Below are 24,222 nucleotides of genomic sequence, written 5' to 3'. Positions count from 1 at the left end.
TCGCTTTCGTCTTTTCGTGGTCGCTGCCGCTCCTGTTGCTCGGTTTCTTTTTTCGTCGGATGGTCTCGGCGTCTGTTGGGTACTGGATGGCTGGCGTGTGTTGGATAATTTTGAAAGACGCGGACGCTGATTGCAGTGTGCAGCTATGGAATTGCTTGGACTCCGATTCCGGCTTCCCTCCCCCGGGCCACCTTCGGCTTTGTGCTTGCATCGGGATGTTGCGCTCCTCCCTCGCCGAGGGTGCATCTATCGGGGATCTCGTGGGAGTTTCGGGTTTGATGGCACTGGTGGTGTGCCGGCTGGCCTGGCTAGCATGGAACTTGACCTGAACTCTCTCCGCTTTGGATGACTTAACATCCGTTCGCTATCCGGCAAGGGTCCTCTGGTCTATGATATCCTGAAAGATCATGGATATGACTTCCTTTGCTTGACGGAGACATGGCAACAACCTGGTGACTTCTTCCAGCTGAATCAGTGCACTCCACCTGAGTTTGTTTACATCTGTGAAGCTCGTGTCACGGGATGAGGAGGCGGAAATGTAGGGTTTCCACAGTATCTGTTCCTGCTTACTCTTCTTTTGAATCAACTATTGATTCCCCCTCCACCTAAAGACTCACTTATTCAAACTAGCCATTCAATTAATTCACTTGTTGTTCAATGTTAATTGTAAATGTCTTATATTGTCTGTTTTGTTGTTTAACTGCTATGTAAGATGTAAGGTGCCCTTGAGTGCTTTGAAAGGTGCCTATAAATAAAATGCATTATTATTATTATTATATAAATACGGCTAGATTGACCGCACACACTAAAAATGACATGAAGTCGATGTGTTTTGATAAGGACGAAGAGAAAACCCAAGCCGTCCCCTGATACCGGGAGGAAATGTCAGGACGGATAGAAGCTGCTGGACATACTCAATGTGGACAAAAGTATTGGGACACTTGTTGTATAAATGTATAGCGGGAGCTTGTTGGACATCCCATTTGAAGAATAAAAACACAGTATTAAAAGAGTGACCTCTGTACGATCTTTACAGCTTTACTCACAAGACTTTGAAGTATGTGTGTGGGAATTTATGCCCATTCAGTTAAAAGATGACATTATCTGTATGGCTGGGAACTGATGCTGGAAAATTCCAGTTCATTCCAAAGCTGTTCAGTAAAGCTGAGGTCAAGACTGTGTGTTTGTCTATGTGGACAAAAGTATCGGGACACCCCTTCTAATTACTGAGTTCAGATATTTCGAACACACATCCCTATCAGATGTATATCAATTATGTAAAATAAATGACATGCCTCCAAATAAGTGGGAACAGTATGGGGAAGGTCATTTCCCTTTACTCCAGTATGATTGTTCCCCTGGGGATTGGCGTGGAGAAACTACACAGAGCCGTCATGACTTTAACCCTGCTTAAATGGGCGCCTACACAAAGAACGATTGGCTTGTTGTTCACACAGGGTGGGAGTCGAACGAGACTGCTGGCTGATTGATGGTGCCTGCACAGAGATGAGGAATAATGTGCTGATCAGGGTGTGGTTCTCCGTACACAAAGCTGCTGTTGGTACCACACACGTCGGAGGGGGCGTGTGTCAGTCTCGCTCTCCTCAATCAGGAGTGGAGGTCAGCATCAGTACAGAGGAAGCATAATCTTGGACAATTTAGTGTCTTGGACAATTTAGTGTCTCCAATTCACCTCACTTGCACGTCTTTGGACTGTGGGAGGAAACTGGAGCACCCGGAAGAAAACCCACACAGACATGGGGAGAACATGCAAACTCCACACAGAAAGGACCCGGACCGCCCCACCTAGAGATCGAACCAAGGACCTTCTTGCTGTGAGGCGACAGTGCTACCCACTTGGCCACAGTGCCGCCCCGATTTAGAAACCGTAGTAGCAGAAACGTACAGATTATGAATTCAAAAAATAGAAGGGGCGTCCCAATACTTTCAGACAATGAACAGACAATGTCAGAAAAAATCTGATCACTTGAAGAATGATGAATGAACCACAGATAATAGCAAGTACAGTGAGCCAAATTAATCGTCTGGAAATGTTCAAATCTCATCCAACGATTGGCCGTCAAGCCGCTGTGTAGAACGAGGCTCATAACAAGATTCTGCAGACGATTGATTACTTGGATCGTTTCCTCCAAAATATCATTTATCCGACAGCCGGAACGGACGCCAAATCAATCCGTTTGCTCCGAGACTGCTAATGATCCAGGCTTCAAATCTGCTCGTTGTGACAATCAAGCTCAGTGAAGATTTGGATCCAATTTTTCTGATCCTTCACGTCCTCCAGGAAAACGTCTGTGTAGATGTGAGAGAGCAGGCTGGATGCTGTCCTGCCCTGAATCCATCGACATACGGCGTGTAATCATCTCGACTACCTGGGCTTCACATCAAAGAGCTCAGCTCGCACCCCGAGAGCCCCGAGCTCGGAGATGTTTATTAGGACAGAGCCTGGCACGGCACACTGCTGCGGCAGGGAAGGGAATCTGGGACAGGACCGTACGACCAGTTAGATGAGAAGGGCGTGAGGAAGGAAGCGGCGAGGGCACTAAGCAACGCGAGACTCGATAAAGAGACTGTGCAGGATATTACCCAGAACCCAAGCGGACACAGAGAAGCAGAGGCAGGAGGGAGACGGAGAAGGAGTTTGGATGTACTGAGCGTCTCTGAGGACCATCAGCCGCCTTCAATCAGTTTCCATCTAAAAAGCCGCCGCCAGCCCGACTCCCTCGCCACCTCCGGTCTGCTTTTCTGGTTGCAAACACATAATTTGCTTCCGATTCCGCCCTTTTATCTCATCTGATTTGCCACACGTGGCAGCTTTTAGTTTCTTAAAGACCAAAAGCATTTGGACGCCTGATCATGAGCTTGTTGGACGTCCCATATGCAGAATAAAAAACAGTATTAATAGATTGACCTCTATGTGATCTAACAGGGAAAAAAATTTGGACCTTGATTCAGGTACAGGGTCACAGTCATGCTGGAACTGTGAAGTGACCAAACGGTCGCCACCAATTTGAAAGCATATGATCGTCTCACAATGGGCGTGGCTGACACATCTGAACTCGAAGATTCATTTACATTTTTGGCATTTAGCAGACGCCTTTATCCAAATCGACTTACAGTATACAGTCTGAGCAATTGAGGGTTAAGGGCCTTGCTCAAGGTCCCAACAGCAGTAACCTGGCAGTGGTAAGGCTTGAACCAGCGACCTTCTGATTACTAGTCCAGTACCTTAACTTCTAGGCTACAACTGACCTTTCAATGTAAAGCAGCTACATTTACATGACATTTTGGCATTTGGCAGATGCTTTTATCCAAAGGGACTTAAGCCCAACAACAGCAACTTGGTGGTGGTGGTGCTTGAACCGGCAACCTTCTGATTACTAATCCAGTATCTTAACCACTGAGCTACCACTGCCCTGATTCAAAGTGTTAATCGTGAGGAACACAGGTTCTTAAAAAACACAGGACAATGAGGAACCTGGGGCTGGCTGGTTGGAAAATTAATTGTGAGAATATACACAGATTAGGCATAACATTATGACCACCTTCCTAATACTGTGTTAGTCCCCCCTTTTGCTGCCATAACAGTCTTGACAAACAACGTTACTATGTTGACTCTAGGACCCCCAGCCCATCAACAGGTTCAATAGATCCAGAACAACAACATTATGGGGTCAGATCTGCACCAATTTCTCTGGCTGAGAGCCAGTAATTTTGAGGTGTAAAATCACCAAACTGTTCAGGATCTTTGTATCAGAACTGGCACCGTGCCAGTGCAAAACGCCTCGAGAGAATCAAGTGTGATGGAAACACATGTTCCATAATCAAACATCATGAACCTTGTATTACATCCACCACGCCTGGGAAGTCAAAGCTGGACAATATATGGACAAAGTATGTGGACATCTGATTATGAGCTTGTCCCTCATCATAGATCACCCATCCAAATCCCTGCTGGCTATAATAGCAGGTAAGACACCAATGCTGGGCCATGAGGGCTGGCTTAAAAGCAACATTTCAATTCATCCCAAAGATGACCAGTGGGGTTCATGGGGATCAGGGCTCCATGCTGGCCACTGGAGTCCCTGACACCAAACCTAATTAATTATGGACCTTGATTTAGATACAGGGTCACAGTCATGCTGGAACTGTAAAGAGACCAAACAGTCACCACCAAGTTGAAAACATATGATCTTTTTGAATGGGTGTGGCTGACACACCTGAACTCGATGATTTGGAGCGGTAAATATGGAGAGCACAGGTCCAGAACCTAGGGCTGGTTGGTTGGTTATAAGGTTAATTATGAGAATATAGGATCACCTGGAAACTTGAGGCAGCTGGGCTCACAGAATCATGGGAGCACATTTAATAAGAGGACAGTGGGAACACTGGTTGACTCTGTGTACTGATCAGTCGTCCTTTAGAAGAACAAACTGTTGCTATGCTAATTGGGTAAAACGACTGCACTACGTAAAGGATTCGCTCTGACCCCTGACCCAAGCTAACAGCTCACAAATCACCAGTTCCGGCAGTATTGACGGTTCTAACAGTGACCTGTCAGGGTAATTGGCAGGTCTGCACTGTGAAGTGGAACACCACTCGACCTTTAGCTAATGATCTGCCCTATAGCTCCTGTTCTTCTCCTGTTCAGCTCCTCTACCTCACAATCTTTTATCCTTTATCTCCTCTTTGCTGGTTGTTTATTTCCACTTCCTCCCTCTTTTCTTTTTAAGTCTGACGCGATCTCGGCTGGATTTGTTCCAACACGCCGTCCTGTAAGTCATCCATCAATGGGACGCCGCTCAATAGGACTCAGACAGACTCGGATGGGACAGAACGAACACTGATGAAGCATATTAGCTTCACTGTTTAGATGTTCTCGTCTCCTCAACATGTTAATTGACTTCCTCTCACAGGGGACAGACATGGTGTTGCTAAATATCGAGCGTTCATACAGGACTGTTTAGCGCTGAGGTCAAAAGTTTACATATACTTATGAAGGGCATGTATGACAAAGTTGAGGAGGAAGAGGACGGCCAACAACAAGATGCAGGCCATTAAGGAGCCTGAAACCCAACAGTAGACAGAACGGTCGGGAGAAACATTATCAATGTGGTCATCAGGATTTAGAAACGACTTAAAGCAGGGCATGTTTGGGCGGCTCCATTACTTAGAGGAGGATGTCAACTTCCCCTCTAACACAGATGCCACAGTTGGGCTAGTTCTGTTTTTATTAACTGATAATAAAAAATGCCAATTTTTGACTACCAGATTACAGAGCCGCTGATATTGACACCATCTTGGACTCCTGGTCAGGAATGGCTGTGGCACTGTAGGTCAGGGTTCTTCAACCTTTTTTTCCAAGCGACCCATGTTTAGTCCAATTTGTTTTACCCAATTGCGTTAAGCTTCCTCTTAACTGGTGTAGACCCCCGCCCCGATTGAGGAGAGCGAACTGTTGTGTATGGAGAACCACACCCTGATCAACATTATTCCTTTTCTCTGTGCAGGCGGCATCAGTCAGCCAGCAGAGGTAGTAATTACATCAGTTATGAGCCAATCTTTGTTCATGTAGCCGCCCAGCCCAGTCCATGATTTTTACTGCAACTCAGGCAACGCAAACAATTCATCAAAAAGAAAAACAAAATAAAATATATTTAATTAATAAAAACTGTGGCACTCTGGTCCCACTGTGGTTTACAAGATGCAACGTAAAGCCTCCACAATGGGGCGTTCATGTACAAGTTCATTTTGTGTTTTTTTGCCTGTTAAAATAAGTATACTTTATTTTTTTTCTCTTTGACCCATCAAAGGGTCACGACTCAGGGTGTGCAAAACCCTGATATAGGGGATCAAACTTGCGACAGCCACAGAACCGCATGAATAACAGCAGAATGATCCGGCTCAGCGGGCGAGGCTGTTATGGTATCATCAAAGGAATGTAACAGTAGAAGTGATTGAAGGGATGAGAGTCATACAGAGAAAAGTGAGGCAAAGAAATGGTCGTGTTTTTGGATGTTATAACAGGAAAATATGAATAAGATGACAAAATAAAAGAAAAACTGATAGACAGAATATAAAGGTGTTCATAAACTTTTGGTCACTTATTATTACTGTGACTGTTGTGTACCGCAACAGAGATACACATTCCAACCATAGTTAACCACAGTACCCTGTGGAAACAGGGTTTATGTCCCCACCTACCCCAGTACCTTAACCATTTGGCTCTAGGCTATCTTCATAAATAGTTTTCTTTATGGCCTACTATGTGAGTTTAACCAAGTTTAGAAATAGGCTCCCATTTCTCACGTACTACACCAACTATAAATACTAGCCCATTTAATAGAATAAACTGGAAGTCTTACTCTGTCTGCATGTGGTAATTCTTCCCAGTGCGCACTTAAAAATTTCAGGACTGCTTTTCACACATTCAGCAAATGACACTGGAGTAGAAGATCTGAGCAGCAAGATATTTCTCTAAAAAGAACTTGATGTTCTAACAAAAGCTAACACACTTTAATAAAACGTGTGGAGAAATAAGGAGACGAAGGCGCTTGTTAAGTCAGTCGGACTCGTTCTATTAACAGCTCGGAGATTTTCTCCTCACGCGACCAGACCTGGACTTCAGGGAGAGCAAAAGAAGGAAGGAAGGAAATTGGGGGCGAGAGGAAAATCGAAGAGAGAAAGAAAAGGTAAAATAGGACGAGACGGGCGGAGGGGGGAACCACACGTCTCTGATCTGCTCTGGAACTGCCTGCGTGTTAAATGCATAAATAAAACAAGAGGTGTTTAAATCAAGAGACTTTCAGGAGGAATTAATTCCAACTGCAAAGTCTAAATTATTATTCATCTTACACAATATAGCCAAAAGTATTTGGACACCTGACCATGAGCTTGTTGGACGTCTCATTTCAAAAGCAAATGGTATTAAAACAGTGTGACCCTCTATGTGATCTGTTTAGCTAACACAGAAGCCGCTTAACTGAGAAGGCTTCTCACTAGATTTGGAATATGCCTGTGGGAATTTGTTTTGTATGGCTGGGTACTGATATGGAGGAATCCTAGCAGTGCTATCAACCGGCTGTGCGTCCACACAGACATGATAGCCTTGTGATGGATTGGCACCATGTGCAGGGTATTCCTGCCTTGCCTGGTGTCCGGTGTTGCCCAGAAGAAGGGCGGCGGTAGCTCAGTAGCAAAGGCACTGGACTAATAATCAGAAGGTTGCTGGTTAAAGCCCCATCACTGTCAAGCACCTTAGCAAGACCCAATTGACCCTCAATTGCTTGATTTGTATTCGGTCACAATTGTAAGTCGCTTTGAATAAAAGTCCAGATGTTGCTAAATGCTTTAAATGCAACTGTAAATGCTTCCCAGTGGAAATGGGCCCTCTGTGACCCTGACCAGGACAAAGCAGTCGATGAAATGACAAAATAATCCTCTAATAGAGAACTCTTGACCCTGGCGTACGTTTCAACACACGGTTTGAGTTCTGTCCCCATTTCTGCACCACTGAGCGGATGATAAAAGACGCACAGATGCACCATGGGTAATGCATTGTGGGTACGTACATGCTTCCGGTGGCTGAGCTGCTGTCTGTAGGCAGAGAACCATTCGAGCGCTCCATCTGAGCCAATCTGAGAAAAATAATCAGAGAGAAAGAGAGATTCGGTCACAATAATAAAACATAAACAAAAACCCAGCAGAATAAAATCAATCATGTATTTAATAACAGCTAATAAACGTGTATTTACAGGCCTGCAGGACAATCACAAGCATCGTAAATGTGACCTCTATGTGATATTTTCAGCTAGAACAACAGCCACTCCTCTAATAAGGCTTCTGACAACGGTTTAAAGTATGTCTGTGGGAATTTATGCCCATTTAGTCAAATAAGCATCTGTATGGCTGGGCAGGAAAGACTCAGCTGATGTTCTAGTCCATTCCAGAGCTGTTCAGTGGGGCTGAGGTCAGGGTCTCTGTGCAGGTCACGGGTGTTTCTTTATAGAGCTGCTTTGTGCACAGGGGGACAGTCATGCTGGAACTGTTGCTGCAATGTTAAAAGCATATGATTTCCTATATGTAATTGATTTATTACACCTGTTAGCAACTGATGTGGCTGAAACACATTAGATAAGGGTGTCCCAATACTTTTGTTCATAGTTGGATCGGACCACACGGGCCAGCCTTCGCTCCTCACGTGCATCAATGAGTCTTGGCCACCCAAGACCCTGTCACCGGTTTACCACTGTTCCTTCCTTGGACCACTTTTGATAGATACTGACCACTGCAGACCGGGAACAGCCCAGTCCTTTTTTTATTGCAATTTATTGCAAATTGCAATTGTCTCCCTAATTTAGTCGTATCCAATTACCCTGATTGTGTTACACTTCACCTCTACCGATACAACCCTCCACTGCTGACTAAGGAGCTTCGCAACTGACACGCCCCCTCCGACACGTGTGCAGTGCCGACTGCATCTTTTCATGAGGCGAGTTCATATGCGGATCAGCCTTGTGTACGGAGAGCCACACCCTGATCAGCATTATTCCCTCGACTCTGCACAGGCGCCATCAATCAGCCAGCAGAGTTCGTAATTGCATCAGTTATGAGGAACCCTATCCGGCTTGTTCATGAGATTCAAAACGATGTGTTCTAAATGTCAGCTCTGGTGTGCGTCCCATCTTTTTTTAATCCATGGTCTTTTCATCTTGCTTCCATGCTTGCTTTTATTTTCTTGACTTACCTGCTGGCGTACTGCTCTATCCTGGAGTGTGTGTCGTCATGAGGAAGCTGAGGTGATGGACACAGCCTACAAACAAACACAACCGGACACGACATTAAAACTCTGTCTTCCAGTAAAGACAGAGAGATGATCTAGAAGATGATCTAACGGACTGGTGCTGAGGATCTAGTGTTATTAGGGTTCATGGAGCACAATGGTTACACAAGGTTAAAAGTGGATGGGGGCTGTTAGAGGTTTTTAAGGAGGAGGGGTTAACGGAGGCATGCACATGCAGTTGATGTTATCGAACGTGCATCCGTGCAGACAGCGTGCTGTATGGAGGAGGATGACGGTCATTTCATGTGAATACTCACTCGTACTGCTCCGGACACATGCTGATCAGAGTGACCGGGCTGTAACACAGGGGAATGGAGAGAGGACAGTGTTTAGGGTACAACGGTCAGACAGGATGAGGTGTGGAGAGTGATACACCCACATTTTGATCATGTGTATACAATTTCTATAAGTGTCTGTAAATATGAATAAAAGAGCAACTAAATATTGGGTTTAACTCGATTTAAGTGTTTGTTTTCCTGCTCATGTAATTCAGAGAGAATCAAAACAGCCATGAATTATCATCAACCCTTTCATAAGTAAATGACAGAGTTACGCCCCTCTTCACGCCCCCTTTTTCCACACAATGTAATTATTATACCATCTAATATTAGTGCTAAGCAAAAGTCAAGCTTCTATAGTCCTGCATGAGCCTCATATTCAGTCAGAAACACGTGGACTTATTAAAACACAAACGTCTGGACCTTGTTTTAAATTTTATACCCCCCTCCTTTCCACCCATACGTTCATACCCAGTAAAATGGTCCATGGTAGCTCAGTGGTTAAGGTACTGGACAAGTAATCAAAAGGATGACAATTCAAGCCAGGTCAAGTTGCAAATGTTGGGTCCCTGAGCAAGGCCCCGACCCTCAATTGCTTAAACCGTGTTCAGTTATAATTAGATAGAAGTGTCTGTAAATATTCATGTAAAATACACAAAATGAAGAGACACAGTTGTATCTGGTGTAAACGTCAGCAGCGGCTTTACTGCAGTACACTGTAAAGACAGTGAGGAGTGAAGCCTCATTATTTTGGACACGTCTGATACCGGAGATGGAGAGCTAATTGCTGCTCGAGGTCTTCGAGGTTAAAGCTGTACGTTTTCCCCTCCGCTCGTTTCACACTCGAACAAACATGCCAGCAGTGAGCTGAACGTTCCTCAGCAGGACAGGAAAGTTTACGCCTCCTGTTCAGAGCGGATGATCTGATGTTAACCACTTCTAACAGATGAGTCAGATTAAGAGAGGAAGTAAATGAGGGTGTGGAAACTAAATTAAAAAATATATTAAAAAAAAGAAAAGTAATGGAGGAAGAAGTGAGTTACTTTTAAGGCAGGGATGGTATGAGTATGAGATCTTTGTATTCCCTCAGTTTAGTATTTGTGAGAAGGTTGAGTATCATTTTTGCATTGTTCTGTTATTTCTCCTATTGAGTCACAGTTAGTCACTGTCCGTCCCTATTGTATTTAGGACATATTTAGGTCAGAATATGGCTCATAGTAACTGGAGTTCCAGAGTGGCTACAGAAAATTCCTCGAGTTTGCAAGCCAAAAAAAGATGTTTGGAGACAGCGAGACACAGAATGAAAGACAGAGAGTAAGAAAGAAAAAGGGAAAAAACAAAGAAGAAATAAAAAGAAAAAGAAAACAAGGGGAGAGAGAAATAGAAAGAAAGAAAGAAAGAAAGAAAGAAAGAAAGAAAGAAAGAAAGAAAGAAAGAAAGAAAGAAAGAAAGAAAGAAAGAAGGAAAGAGATAAAGGAAGGAAATAAATAAAGAAAAAAGAAAAACAAAAAGAAAGAAAAAGAAAGAAAGGAAAGATAAAGAAAGGAAGGAAATGAATAAAGAAAGAAAGAAAAAGAAAGAAAGAAAGAAAGAAAGAAAAAGAGAGAAAGAAAGAGAAAGAAAGAAAGAAAGAAAAGAGAAAAAATAAAAATAAAATAAATAAATAACTAAATAAAGATGTATTTATTTAAATGTTATGCCATGTTCACAAAATACTTATAAGAAAGAAAAACAGATTCATTTATTTAAATGTTTTACGCTGTGTTTACACAATAATTAAAAGAAAGAATATAACAAAGAAAAGAAAGAAAGAAAAAGTTTATTTGTAGAAAAAACAACAACAGCAAAGTAAAGAAAAGCAAGTAGGAAATAAAGTGAAAAAATAAATAAATAAAAGAAAAGGGAAAAGAAAGGTTTGGAAGAAGAGTAGGAAAAAGTAAACAGCAAAAAAAGTCAGAAAGCAAGAAAGAAAGACATCAGTTAAATAAAAATAAGAGCCATGAAAAGAGAGGAAAACAAAGGAAGACTGAGGTGCAGGACAATCACTCATCTGTGAACGACCCTCCATAAACCGACAGAGTGAACTGAACAGTAAACACACACATTCTTCATTCTTCACTTTAATCTGAGGTAAATCTGACGGGTGAAGGTAAAAGAATGAGACAGAAGGGGGACCAGCAGGATTTTATGCTGTCTGTTCCAGATAACCCAAGTGACTATCAGACACTCATTAATACACTATAAAATGCAGGAGAAAAAGCCAGAGGGAAAACGAGACGTCCAGTGGACGAAGTAAGCTGTAACGAATCCCGACACCGTCCACAAACCCCCCTCCCAACCCCCGATAACAATAACAACGACCGGTCAGAATCCGACAGCGTCTTAGTCCTGTGAACACGGCGTGAAGTCGTTTCTCATCTCAGCCTCAGTACAGCCGCTTCTCTTCTACAGTAATGTAATTCAGCAGCCTGCACGCCGTCCACAGCGTGAGGAGAACGTCAGCCAATCAGGTTCAAGTGTTACCTAGCAGGTCCTTCGATTCTGTCCACAAACTTATCATAAGCAAGATGTGAAAAACATTGATTTATAAAAAAGAGCACAAGATGTGTCTGAGGGAGACGATTAGCATCAGCAATAAAGGTCGACCAGACAGAGATTCAACAGTAATACAGACTATACGGCCAAAAGTATGTGGACACCCTTCTTAATTACAGTTTGAGGAAGTCCGTCCACAGTGCAATGGGGTAAAAATGCAGGGTCAGCGATTAAAAAGAGGGAAGAGGGTTAAGGGCCTTGCTCAAGGGCAGGGCCCAACAGTGGCTGTTTGGCAGAGCTGAGATTTAAACCTACAACCTTCTCAATTGCTACCACTGTAACATGGCATGATTGAGATCCAGGTCTTTTTTTTAATTTATCCCCGTTTTCTCCCTTTTAGCGCGTCCAATTGCCAGATTGCATCATGCTTCCTCTCCACCAATGCCGATCCCCGCTCTGATTGGGGAGAACGAAGCTAACCCCCGCCCCTTCTGACACGTGGGCAGCAGCCGTATGCACCTTATCACCTACACTTTGACGAGTGCAGTGCAGCTCAGCGTTGTGTACAGAGAGACACACCCTGAGATCCCAGCTCTGGTTCCAGCGTGTGTTTTTACCGCTGTGCCACCTGAGCGGCCTCCAGGTATGTTTTTAACACGTGGGCACAAATACCTACAGACACACTCAAATATCCACATGTGCAGAGTTTAACATGCAGTCTGACAGCTTCTGTTTGTGTCAGATATGTCAAATAGATCCTGCAACGGCGTACAGGTGGCGCAGCGGGATGATCCGTGAGATTCTGAACACCCCGGTTCAAATCTAGACTCTGCTACCGGTCATCTGGGTGCCATCCAGCGGGCACAACTGGCAGTGCCTGCAGCAGGCACAAATTGGCCACTGTGTCTGCTGGGTGCGGACATGACCGGACTAAGTGGGTGGGGTCTTCAAACACTGTGCATGGACCCTGGTTAGTGGATAGAGGCGTCTGTGTGGGACCTAGGGGTCCACAAGGGCTGCGCACGTGTCAGAGGGCACACGGGCAGCAGTATACCCTCCTCGAACGCAATGCTAAATCGGGAGGAGAACATGCATAAATAAATAGAAGAAAAAATTGTTTCAGCTTTTATTGTTCAGATAATATAAATGTATAAACGTGTTCCTGTTCAAATTCAACTGATGTGGCAGAAATAACTGCATTCAATCATTTGCAGGGGTGTCCACATATTTTTTGGCTATATATTGTACAGCGTAAAGGTTCTCATGTATGAAAGCTGCACTCAGACACTCACTGATCTGAAATAAAAGCTGTTGTAAAAACGAGGGCGTGGCAGAAAACCCTAGAACGGAAAAGTCAGTCTCTAAGCGTCTGGCCGTGGTGGCAGGGTCGGGTATAAACACGCTCGTGTATGCCGGGCACGTCTCCTGTGGAGCGACTGGCCCCCGGGGAACAGTTCCAGCTCTGGGGAACAGAGATTCCTCCACACGCCGTCTGTTCCGGATTCAGAGGAGTGAGTCGTGGTTAATCCGGCCATATGTTCACGGGGACCTCATTAGCCGAGCGCTTGTGAGATGCTGCTCAGGGTTCTGCACCGTTTCCTTCTGCACAAGAAGGATCGTAGTTTGCACAGTCAGAGTGTCTGAGCAAGTTCTAACCAAAGGTAGGAAAACATTTCAGGACAAATCTCATCCTAATACAATAATTTAGACATGTCCAATTCCCCTACTCCACTGTTAACCTTAAACTTGTGGAGTACATTCATGCTGGATGAAGCTGTTGCAACAATGAGGTGAGGTTGAGCACTAGACCAAAACGGTGGCACCAGACCTGTATCACCACCCAAGCCCTCCTAAATTCACCTCGTTTTTTCAAAAATTCTCCCTAATTTAGTCGTATTCAATTACCCTGATTGCGTTATGCTTCACCTCTATCGATACAACCCTCCACCGCTGACTGAGGAGCTTCACAACTGACACACGACCCCCCTCTGACACATGCTCAGTACCGACTGCATCTTTTCACCTGCATGAGGCGAGTTCATATGCGGATCAGCTTTGTGTACGGAGAGCCACATCCTGATCAGCATTATTCCCAAACTCTGCGCAGGCGCCATCAATCAGCCATCAATTATAATTGCACCAGTTATGAGGAACCCTGGTCTGGCTTGTCCCACCCTGTGAACAACAGCCAATCGTTGTTCATGAAGCCGCCCAGGCGGATGGCAGAGCCGAGATTCGATACGATGTATGCGAAATCCCAGCTCTGATGTGTGCACAGCACAGCTACCTTAACGGTTGAACGTAAACCTAGAACATCCCGAGACGATGCAAGGCAAAGAATTGCGCCCACAGACTCCTGGTTGGGAGTTTTCCAAACTTAGTTACCCGAGTCATGTTTTTAGCTGCTTGGACTTCAACACCTTGGACATTTTGACTAAAGCGATTGCTAACTGAATTGCCATAGGATTGCTAGGACGCCTCACAGTGCAAATTAAGCAGTAAACGTGAAGTACTTGAATGCTACATGAATTAAAAACGGTAAACAGCTAAACACAAACCCTTAAAGTTTAAATTTCACAGCAAATTGTATATTTCATGGTCCACGACAGCGCTCATGGTCCGTGACACGGGCTGTAAATTAAGTAGGGCCTTAATTACAACATTATTGGGCTTGTTGTAAAAGTTACACCTGGTAGACAAATGAAGTCGGGCCACTGCGCCACTGCGCCAGTGGTCTCTGATCTCAAGCTGTCAGGTTCAAATCTCAGCTGGGTGTCATGTTCTATTGGCTTTTAATTCATGATAGACCTGTTTTTTGGATGACATTTGAGCAGACAGACAAACTTCTCAGCATAAGGAGACTTCATGAGACAGTGCGCTTTCTAATTCAGTCCGGCTACCCTATTTATACGGGCACAGAGAGGTAACAGGGTGCTGTCAATCAAACTGACAAAAGAATTTGGCCCGAACGAGTCAAAACTCGAGTTGAAGTGTCTACTGTGACAAACTGCGAGTTTGAATCCGCATTAATCCGTATCAGTAAGGTCACTTCCTGCTGCAGTCCTGACAGGCAGGAATAACAATTCTCTCTCTACAGGGAGCCCAATCCCCCGCGCCGCCCGTCACTGTCGGCCTAAAACACACAGCGCGGCTGTATTTGCGGCGAAGAGGCTGAGCGGTGGTGACATCTCTCTCCGGAGAGAGGAACGAGGCCAAAAACACACGTTTAAAAACTTGGTGGTGCCCGTGTGAGTGCTGGGTTCTGTTCCAAATGCAGGGGGAGGGAGAATAAATCTTATACAATCATGATCAGTCAAGAGCCCGAGCTCCGGCCAGCTCACCACTGATTATTATATCGAGAGAACAAACACTACTGAAAGACAGTAAAAGGAATAGAAGAAGAAAAACGGCTAATAAAAGAATCATGAAGTGTGTGTGATGTGTGTGAGATAATGGACAGTAAGAACATGACTGAAAGTCATTAATCACCGAGCTGGGAGAAGCGCTCTGAATGGAAATGACTAATCTGGCACATCTTAAGCACCATTACGGTGAGTTATGCTCCGTCCTGTCAGCATGTATAAATCTTCAGAACGCTTCACGTCGCCGGTCCACGCGTCCCGCAGGAGCACCAGGACTCCGACTCGGAGAGGAATCGAATCAAATTCATCATACGAGGAGCGAATCCGTCTGGCTAACGACGTTTCGGATCAGCGGCATCGAGGAAAATTAGAGGTTGCGATGCGGCAGGTAAATGAAATCACTCACGTCTCCATGTTGTCGCCCTCCAGGACCGTCTGGACGGGGAGGTAACCCAGACGAGGGTGCTTGGCGAAGTATTTCTTCGAGCGGAATTTGTTCTTCAGCACTTTGGTGAAATCGCGCATGTCTTCACCAGAGGTCGTCTGCGTCAGAAAAGGGAAACAAGAGCACAGTGTTTAATATTTATTTATTATATTTATTTGTTTATTAGGATTTTAACGTCATGTTTTACACTTTGGTTACGTTCATGACAGGAACGTTAGTTACTCATTACACAAGATTCATCAGTTCACAAGGTTATATCAAACACAGTCATGGACAATGTTGTATCTCCAATTCACCTCACTTGCACGTCTTTGGACTGTGGGAGGAAACCTGAGCTCCTGGAGGAAACTCACACAGACACGGGGAGAACTCCACACAGAAAGGACCTGGACAGCTCCACCTGGGAATCGAACCCAGGACCTTCTTGCTGTAAGGCGACAGTGCTACCCACCAAGCCACCGTGCTTAATGAACAGTATTTAACTTAATACATCCGACAGTGGCCATTTTATTAGGAATACCTTTGTATATCATCATGTATTTAGGCGTCGCCACAGCAGCTCAATCCGGTCTGCATACCTTGGGGAACATGGCTTGGGACCTGCACTGACATCGCACTGACCAGTGCACCTCCCAATGTCTACACTGTTTGTCCATCACCCCATCAGACATAGCCAATCATATATCTTTAAAAGCCTAACCAACCAATAGCAACAGTGAGATTCGAACCCCGGTTTTTTTTAGAGGTAGTGGGCTAGCATGTTTTACCATCTTGTAACCAAGACTTCAAGCATGATTACAATCATATCAAAAAACACAATTCATCTCAAACTGGTTCATTTACATTTTCTGCATTTAGCAGACGCTCTTATCCAGAGCAACTTACAGAAGTGCTTCTATAGTAAACATTTCATTTCTCAAGTTTTAGTAAACAACAGTCGAAGAACACAAATCTGCTGAAACCTGTTAGAACCAAAGTGTTTTTTTTTTTTTTTTGGAAATGGAAGAAAAATGTTAGTAGATAAGTACAAGTCAGCTTAAGTGCTTAGTAAAAAGGTGGGTTTTTAATTGTTTTTTAAAGATAGCAAGAGACTCAGATGTTCGGACAGACAGAGGAAGTTCATTCCACCACTTGGGTGCTAGAACAGAGAAGGTTCCATTAACACAACATGTCTGGTGCACTTGTATGTTCTTTCTAATCACTATATCTAAAAACAATTTGCTCATGTAAACATTGATCAAAATTTAAAGGGATTTAGTCATTTCCAATTCCCTACTGAAGTTCCTCAGCTGCCCTGAAGACCTCCAAGAGGGCTGTAGACTATCACTCGTCCCATGCATGAGTGTGAAGTCATGCTGCTTCTTTAACACACTCTACTGGAAGATTTCCACAAACATTTATAGGATCACGCTGTGCTCTAGGTGTTCCTCCACTTCTCGTGCCAGTGTCTTAACCAGACAGCAGGTGTTACTGTTGTAGATGCAAAGAAACAAAAAACCTGTCTGAACAGCCCTCCTTTAGACACGTCTGTGTCTGTTAAGCACCCGGCTAAAGACCAAAACTTAGTAAAATGAGCTCGCAGCAATAAACAATTGCTGAGTTGTCCAATTTCATTTGCAAAAAAGACATTTACTCTTTTATTACTGTGGCAAGCGACAAACCCAAAAAACCTGACCTCAACGACCGACTGCAGCTAAACCGAATTACCTTCACCAACAGCCAATAAGCAAAAGCCAATTACACACTTACACCAGCGCGGGGACGAAAGACCCGCTGTACAATTTCTGTACCAATCGAGAGAGCAATATCACCGAAATGAAAAAGCAATATCAGTAAAATAAAAGAGCAATACAGCCGCTCCAACCCCGGCCACAACAGGCACTTAGAGGACTCTTCCATTTTACTATCGATCTGCGTGGACCATAACCACCTGCTTTATCGTTTCTAATCTAAAAGCTTTTTTGTTTGGTCTGTGACCTTTACAAACATGTGCTCATTTAAAATAAATGTATGGACTTGTGTTTGATAGGCTGAAAGGTCGTCTGGTACAGAGCCTGTATAAAAGGGTGAACAGTGGAAGTTCAGGGGTTACGATTATGTACTAGCAAAAACATGATGAGTTCTGATTCCTGGAGCCACTAATGGGCCCCTGAGCAAGGTCAGGTCGGGTCAAGTCCATTTTTTTGTATAGCACTTTTTTTTTTTTTTACAGTGGACTTTGTCTCAAAACAACTTTACAGATTCCAGGACCACAAACACCTCAACAGTCAAGAGCTCATGTCTACAGCTGGTTGGTTGTACATTGTACTGCACTGAAATTGCTTGTTTCTACTGACAAATACTAAAATTTTGCTGGTTAAACCTGGTCATTGCTGGTTTCAGCTGATAAATACTGATATTTTGTTGGTTTCTACTGATAAATAATGGTATTTTGTTGGTTTCTACTGATAAATAATGGTATTTTGTTGGTTTCTACTGATAAATAATGGTATTTTGTTGGTTTCTACTGATAAATAATGGTATTTCGTTGGTTTCTACTGATAATTAATGATATTTCGTTGGTTTCCATTGATAAAATATTTTGCTGGTTTTTATTGATAAATACTGATATTCTGTTGGTTTCTACTAAAAAATAATGATATTTTGACGGTTTTTACTAATTAATACTGATATTTTGACGGTTTTTACTCATTAATACTGATATTTTGCTGGTTTTTATTGATAAATACTGATATTCTGTTTGTTTTTACTGATGAATAATGATGTGTTATTGGTTTCTACTAAAACATTATAATATTTTGTTGGTTTCTACTGATAAATTATAATATTTTGTTGGTTTCTACTGATAAATTATAATATTTTGTTGGTTTTTACTGATTAATACTGATATTTTGCTGGTTTTTATTGATAAATACATATTCTGTTTGTTTCTACTGATAAATAATTATGTTTTATTGGTTTCTACTAAAACATTATAATATTTTGTTGGTTTCTACTGATAAATAATGATATTTTGTTGGTTTTTACTATAAATAATGATATTCTGTTGGTGTATACTGATTAATACTGATATTTTGATGGTTTTTACTGATTAATACTGATATTTTACTGGTTAAAGCTGGTCATTGCTGCTTTTGTGTTTGGGCCAACAGCTTAGCCATTGGGTGCTGGTTCCAAGCAAGCATCTGGCGTCAAACTATTTCATTAGCTTGTGTGGACCAGAATGATCTGCTGTGGTGACCCCTAAATATGGAAGCAGCCAGGAGAAAGGGTCACAGTGGGTCCAATTCTCCTGGAATCAGTGTATCCAGTAGCGCACCACGGAAGGGACGGCAATCCATCCCGGCCTCAGCCACCCAACACCACTCAGATACGGTATATGTGTGTAAATGACCAATGGGCTGATAGCACCACTGGGGATTCAACCCTTGGATACCAGTGGTAGTGGGCTAGCATAATTTACAGCTGCACCACTGAGAGCCACCATTTATAAACATACTAGCCAATAAATAAATAAATATATTTATGTAAATGTAAATGCAGATGGAACAAAAGTTGAACTGCTCCTTTAGTAGTTTTACCTCAGCTCTCAGTTTTTCCCTCACACAGAGATCTACCGGCAGATTTACTGTTTACCGTGGTGCTTTCTGCTCCTCTAACTGTGTCTGTAAGAACCTGTAACCTCTAGCATTCAGATCTCAGATCTGTGGGTGAATTCAGAATTAAAACCTGTGTAGGTTTTTCACCATAATCTCTCACTTATAAAAAGCCGCCTGCATATATCAGTCCCACAAAGCTTTTATTCTCTCCTCTGTGACGAGTGAGACGCGGGTCAGAATGGAAAAAGCAGCTTTTATTGTTCCACACTGTCGATATATTTCCTCCTCACAGCAGAGAGAAATCGACATCACATTAGAGCGCCCAGCTAACACAATAACCCACGTTCAATTCCCCATTTCCCACAGAAAGCACTTCGTCCACCTTCCTAACGTATTTACAATCAGGGGAAAGCATTAGTATAATAATAAGATACTGATAGCACCCCGGAGAGACGCTGCAGTTTAAATCAGGGATGCTGTTAGATCTCTAGCCTAGCTGTAAATCACACGAACAAAAGGATTCTCGTTAACAAAAAGCTAACTTAGCAAGAAACTAATAATCAGAGAGGCTAAAGCCTGAATATAACAAACAAGGAAGTCAGAGGAGCATTAAGGCGAGTCAGCACAGCTTTAACTTTCCTTTAAATTACAATTACTGAATTTAAGCGAGATCTGCATGTTAGCTTGTTTGCTATTGATCTGAAGGTTCAGCACTTACTGATACCAAAAATATTACAAACATAATAAAATAATAATAGTGATAAGTAACAACAAATAATAATAAAAGTGACAAAATAATAAGTAAAATAATAAATAATTAATAATAATAATAATAGTAATAAATATATAATAATAAAAAATAATAGTAGTAATAAATTAAATAATGCATAATTATAGTAATAAATACAATAATACATAATAATAGTAATAAAATAATATTATAATGGTAATAGTGATAGTGCTATGATAATAAAGATAAGTTAAAAAAAATAATGAATAACATTAATATTAATAAACATAATAATAATAAATTAAATAATGCATAATTATAGTAATAAATACAATAATACATAATAATAGTAATACAATAATATTATAATGGTAATAGTGATAGTGCTATGATAATAAAGATAAGTAAAAAAAAATAATGAATAACATTAATATTAATAAACATAATAATAATAAATATTAATAATAATAAATTAAATAATGCATAATTATAGTAATAAATAAAATAATACATAATAATAGCAATTAAATAATATTAATAACGGTAATAATGATAGTGCTATGATAAAGATAAGTAAAAAAAAAAAAAAAAAAAAAAAAAAAAAAAAAATTATTAAAAATAATTCATAACAATAATAGTAATAAATATATAATAATAATAAATAATAATAGTAATAAATATATAATAATAAATAATGATAGTAATAAATTAAATAATGCATAATTATAATAATAAATTAAATAATACAAAATGATAGTAATAAAAATAACATTAATAATGGTAATAATGATAGTGATAAAACCTATTGATAAATTAATCATAAATAAATCAATGGAATTCGACAGTATGCTAGGCTTTGTATTCCATAGCAGCTGAACGCTTAAGCATCATGTAGCAGAGATGAAAATTCAGTGTGGAACATATTTGAGGAATCTGCTTAACTACTGTTAATAAATGTAAAAATAAAGAAACATATAAATAGACAAAAACAATAACATATTTTACTTTAATTCAAGTTTGAATGCATGATCAGACCCTGGCAGTAAAGTATTGCTTTTCATAGAAGCACAGATGCTCTTTTTTTATTTTTATTTATTTATTTATTTATTTTTACCAATCTAGCTTCAAGGAATAAAATGTAGGAGCACAATTACACCATCAGTTTAAAAAATCTTCATCTTGTACATCTTGTACATCTTGTACTTAGTGTTTCCAGGTATAACAAATACATTTTAAAGAATAAACAAATGAATAATGTGAAAATTAAATTAAATGATTAAAGAGAAGACATCAGGAGAGGAAAAGGGTTCCGGTTTGGGGTGATGGGTGTGTGTTATTTGATGGACTCACCGGGGTGCAGTACTCCACCATGGGGTAGTTCAGCTTGTGACCCTTGGCCGTACGGCCGGAGAAGAAGCAACTCTGACACACGTCGTAGTTAAAGTGCTTCAGGCTGCGATACCTGCATGTGACGAGACACAAGTTATCTATCAGCGATGATGTTCTGTGTAGCTGAAGTTTTAACCAGTGTGGCTGCAGTAAGAGGAGAATCATTATCATTCATTCACTTTTATGAATAACAATGCATTCCCTGAATCTTTTCACAATATTATGGAAGGTAGACGGTGAAAGGATCCACCAAAGCTTCAGTCTTTGTAAGCAAAGATTACTCATGAAATTACACTCATAAATTGAATGACAGAATAAATGGAAGCTACAATACACAGCAAAGCCGATCTTAACGACTGACTGTGAATCCAGCAATAGTCTAATTCCTGTTTTGATACCCTGATCCCATCCACAGAACTGGTTGGGAGTTTTCCAAACTCAGTTACCCAAGTCGTGTTTTTAGCTGCTTTACTGCTTCAAATCAACCAGTAAACGTAAGGCATTTGAACGCTACTTGAATGGAAAACGTTAAATTGCTAAACACAGGCGCCCAGGTGGCACAGCAGGATATTCCACTAGCACTTTAGCGCTGGGATTTTGAACTCCCAAGTTCAAACTGGTCAGCTGGGCGCCCTCTAGAGGGCACAATTGGCAGTGCCTGCAGCAGACAGAATTGGTAGCTGAATCGTGTCAAATCCTCCATCGATCATATGATGCTAAATAATCTCTGATATGTGTGAGCATGAGTATAAACGAAGGCAATTGGCTTTTACTTTAAGTGTGTTGATTTGCCACGATGACTAAAACAACACATGACCAGTATCTCAAAAAGATCAAGCGTCCGGCTGAAATGACGTCCAAGTGCAAGCTGGTTTTTATGGTGCTGAAAGAACGAGGTGTAAACATTGAGTCACCCTCCCAGACGGGTAGCTGTTGTGTGTTTGTGAGACTGAATTGTCGGAAAATTAGATTTTTTTGTTATTTGAGGAGGGAGGGGGAGTTTAATAATGTAAAATCCAGACGGTTATATTTACGCTAATGTTTCTTCCTGTCTCAATTTCGATCCCGCGTCTCGGTCCCACATAGCCGCTCTCTCTTTTTGTGTTTCTCTGTAATCCATCAGTGCCAGTGGAGAAAGGACACTCACTCTGTCATCTGTCTGCTGGAATGTCTCTCCCACAGCTCTACCACCCAAATCATTGTGCTTCTGTAGGGCTAGACTAAGATTTTACCTCTCAGATTCAAATAAATATACTGAATAAATAAATTAATGCAGATATGAAGAGAGGAGACGCTCAGACTCAGAGTATATGATTTCAGTAAATTCTCTACAGAATGAAGCTTATCGTTACTGTAACGTCAAAAACAGGAACTGTCCAGTGAGATCCAGCTCTGACCATTTGGCCAGTGTTTCCGGGTGGTTCAGAACCAGCCACAACTCTGACCAAGATAGTCGTGATTGAGCTACTCAACAGTTCTCGATATCAACAGTCCTGAATATCAACAGTCCTGAATAACAGTCCTGGATCTAAAAAATACTGGATCTCAACAGTCCTGGATCTTAACAATCCTAAGTATAAACAGTCCTGCATCTCAACAGTCTTAAATCTCAACAGTCCTGAATTATCAAGAGTCCTGGATCTTACCAGCCCTGGATCTCAACAGCCCTGGATCTCAAAAGTCCTGAATTTCACCAGCCCTGGATCTCAAGAGTCCTGAATTTCACCAGTCCTGAATCTCAACAGTCCTGGATCTCAACAGTCTTGAATATTAACAGTTCTGAATTTCAACAGTCCTGAATATCAAGAGTCCTGGATCTCAACAGTCCTGAATAACAACAGTCATGGATCCTAAAAGTCCTGGATACTGGATCTCAACAGTCCTGGATCTTAACAGTTTTGGATTCTGCACTTAATAATACATCACATGTTTTCAATGGGAGACGAGTTTGGATTTTAGGCAGGCCAGTCAAACCTGCACTCTCTCACCCACTGAGACTTTTCAGAACTCTCTTAATCTTTTTTATAATGTTGCAGACTGAAGACAACAAAACTAAATTTCTAAATTCCCCTAAATTCCTTGCAATTGTGCACTTACCTGAAGCCTACGATGGGACACTCTTTACAGATGTTGCATTTGGCCTGATGTTTGGCCGTCTCCGCCGCCGCCACTCTGTGCAGTACAGGAAGCCACACCATGGACTGCGGTTCCAGCCTCATCCAATCAATGAACTGCCTCGGCTCCAACTCCACCTTATTGGTTACCTGTGGAGAAAAAGATGGAAGTGGTAACTCTAAGCAACTGATTAACATTAACTTTGTTTCTTTAAACCATTTCCAAACCCTTTGGTCAGAGAATAAATGTGAAAAATCCCAACACAAGCCAGGACAAGTTCAGGCAAACTTTTAACCTTCGACTGTATGCACTACACCGCTACCTGTTCTCCGATTACAACGGCTGGTTGGTTGACTTAACGCTTTACTGAACAGGATTGACGTTTATAGAGACATAACGGCGCACTGTTCATATTTAATGTGAGCACAAAACACTCCGAGCATCATTGTGTGAGGTTATCAGACACGGTTGAGTTGTTTTCACGGCCATAAACGTAAATATTCATAACAGAGGCAACAGAACACTGGTCATGTCCTCCAGAAACCTGGCTGAATGATGGCAGAGCTTCTAAACACCTATATACACGTCCCGTTTATAGATTCTTGTATATCAGATGTTTGAAATGCCTCAATTGGCAGGTTCATTTACGTTTACATAAATTACGTTATTCATGTAAGAAAATTCAAGATAAACTGAGACATTACCAAGTTTTGGGATTTTTTTAATCCATTCTGATTCATTTCTGCTTCAAACTCATCCGCTGGCCGTCGTTTATTTTCTATAAATTTTTCCCTTCCAGCCTCTTGCCCACTTACTCCATCATTTTTGACATTGTCCTGATTGATTCCTGTCCGTTTTTTCTTATCCACTTGCCTGAATCGCAGCCGGGCTCGGCCAGACAGTCACAGA

General features: G+C 41.8%; 1 protein-coding gene across 8 annotated transcripts in view; it reads right to left on the bottom strand.

The window, feature by feature from the left end:
- The window catches only part of LOC134333277 (utrophin-like), a 200,784-nt gene that overhangs the window by 9,105 nt on the left and 167,457 nt on the right, over positions 1-24,222 (bottom strand). For 7 of the 8 annotated variants that reach the window (XM_063015178.1, XM_063015182.1, XM_063015177.1 and 4 more), the window contains 6 exons: positions 23,296-23,462; positions 21,160-21,271; positions 15,442-15,578; positions 9,118-9,156; positions 8,765-8,830; positions 7,590-7,655 (listed from right to left, as the gene is read on the bottom strand). In XM_063015178.1, coding sequence (XP_062871248.1) covers positions 7,590-7,655; positions 8,765-8,830; positions 9,118-9,156; positions 15,442-15,578; positions 21,160-21,271; positions 23,296-23,462 — 587 coding nt within the window. The remainder of the gene's footprint in view (positions 1-7,589; positions 7,656-8,764; positions 8,831-9,117; positions 9,157-15,441; positions 15,579-21,159; positions 21,272-23,295; positions 23,463-24,222) is intronic. The other variant, XM_063015180.1, reaches the window with a different exon arrangement.

This window comes from Trichomycterus rosablanca, chromosome 19, assembly GCF_030014385.1.
Source record: "Trichomycterus rosablanca isolate fTriRos1 chromosome 19, fTriRos1.hap1, whole genome shotgun sequence".
NCBI classification, from domain to species: domain Eukaryota; kingdom Metazoa; phylum Chordata; class Actinopteri; order Siluriformes; family Trichomycteridae; genus Trichomycterus; species Trichomycterus rosablanca.
The sequence above is the reverse complement of the archived record's forward strand: the minus strand, read 5'-3'. Positions and strand labels throughout refer to the sequence as shown.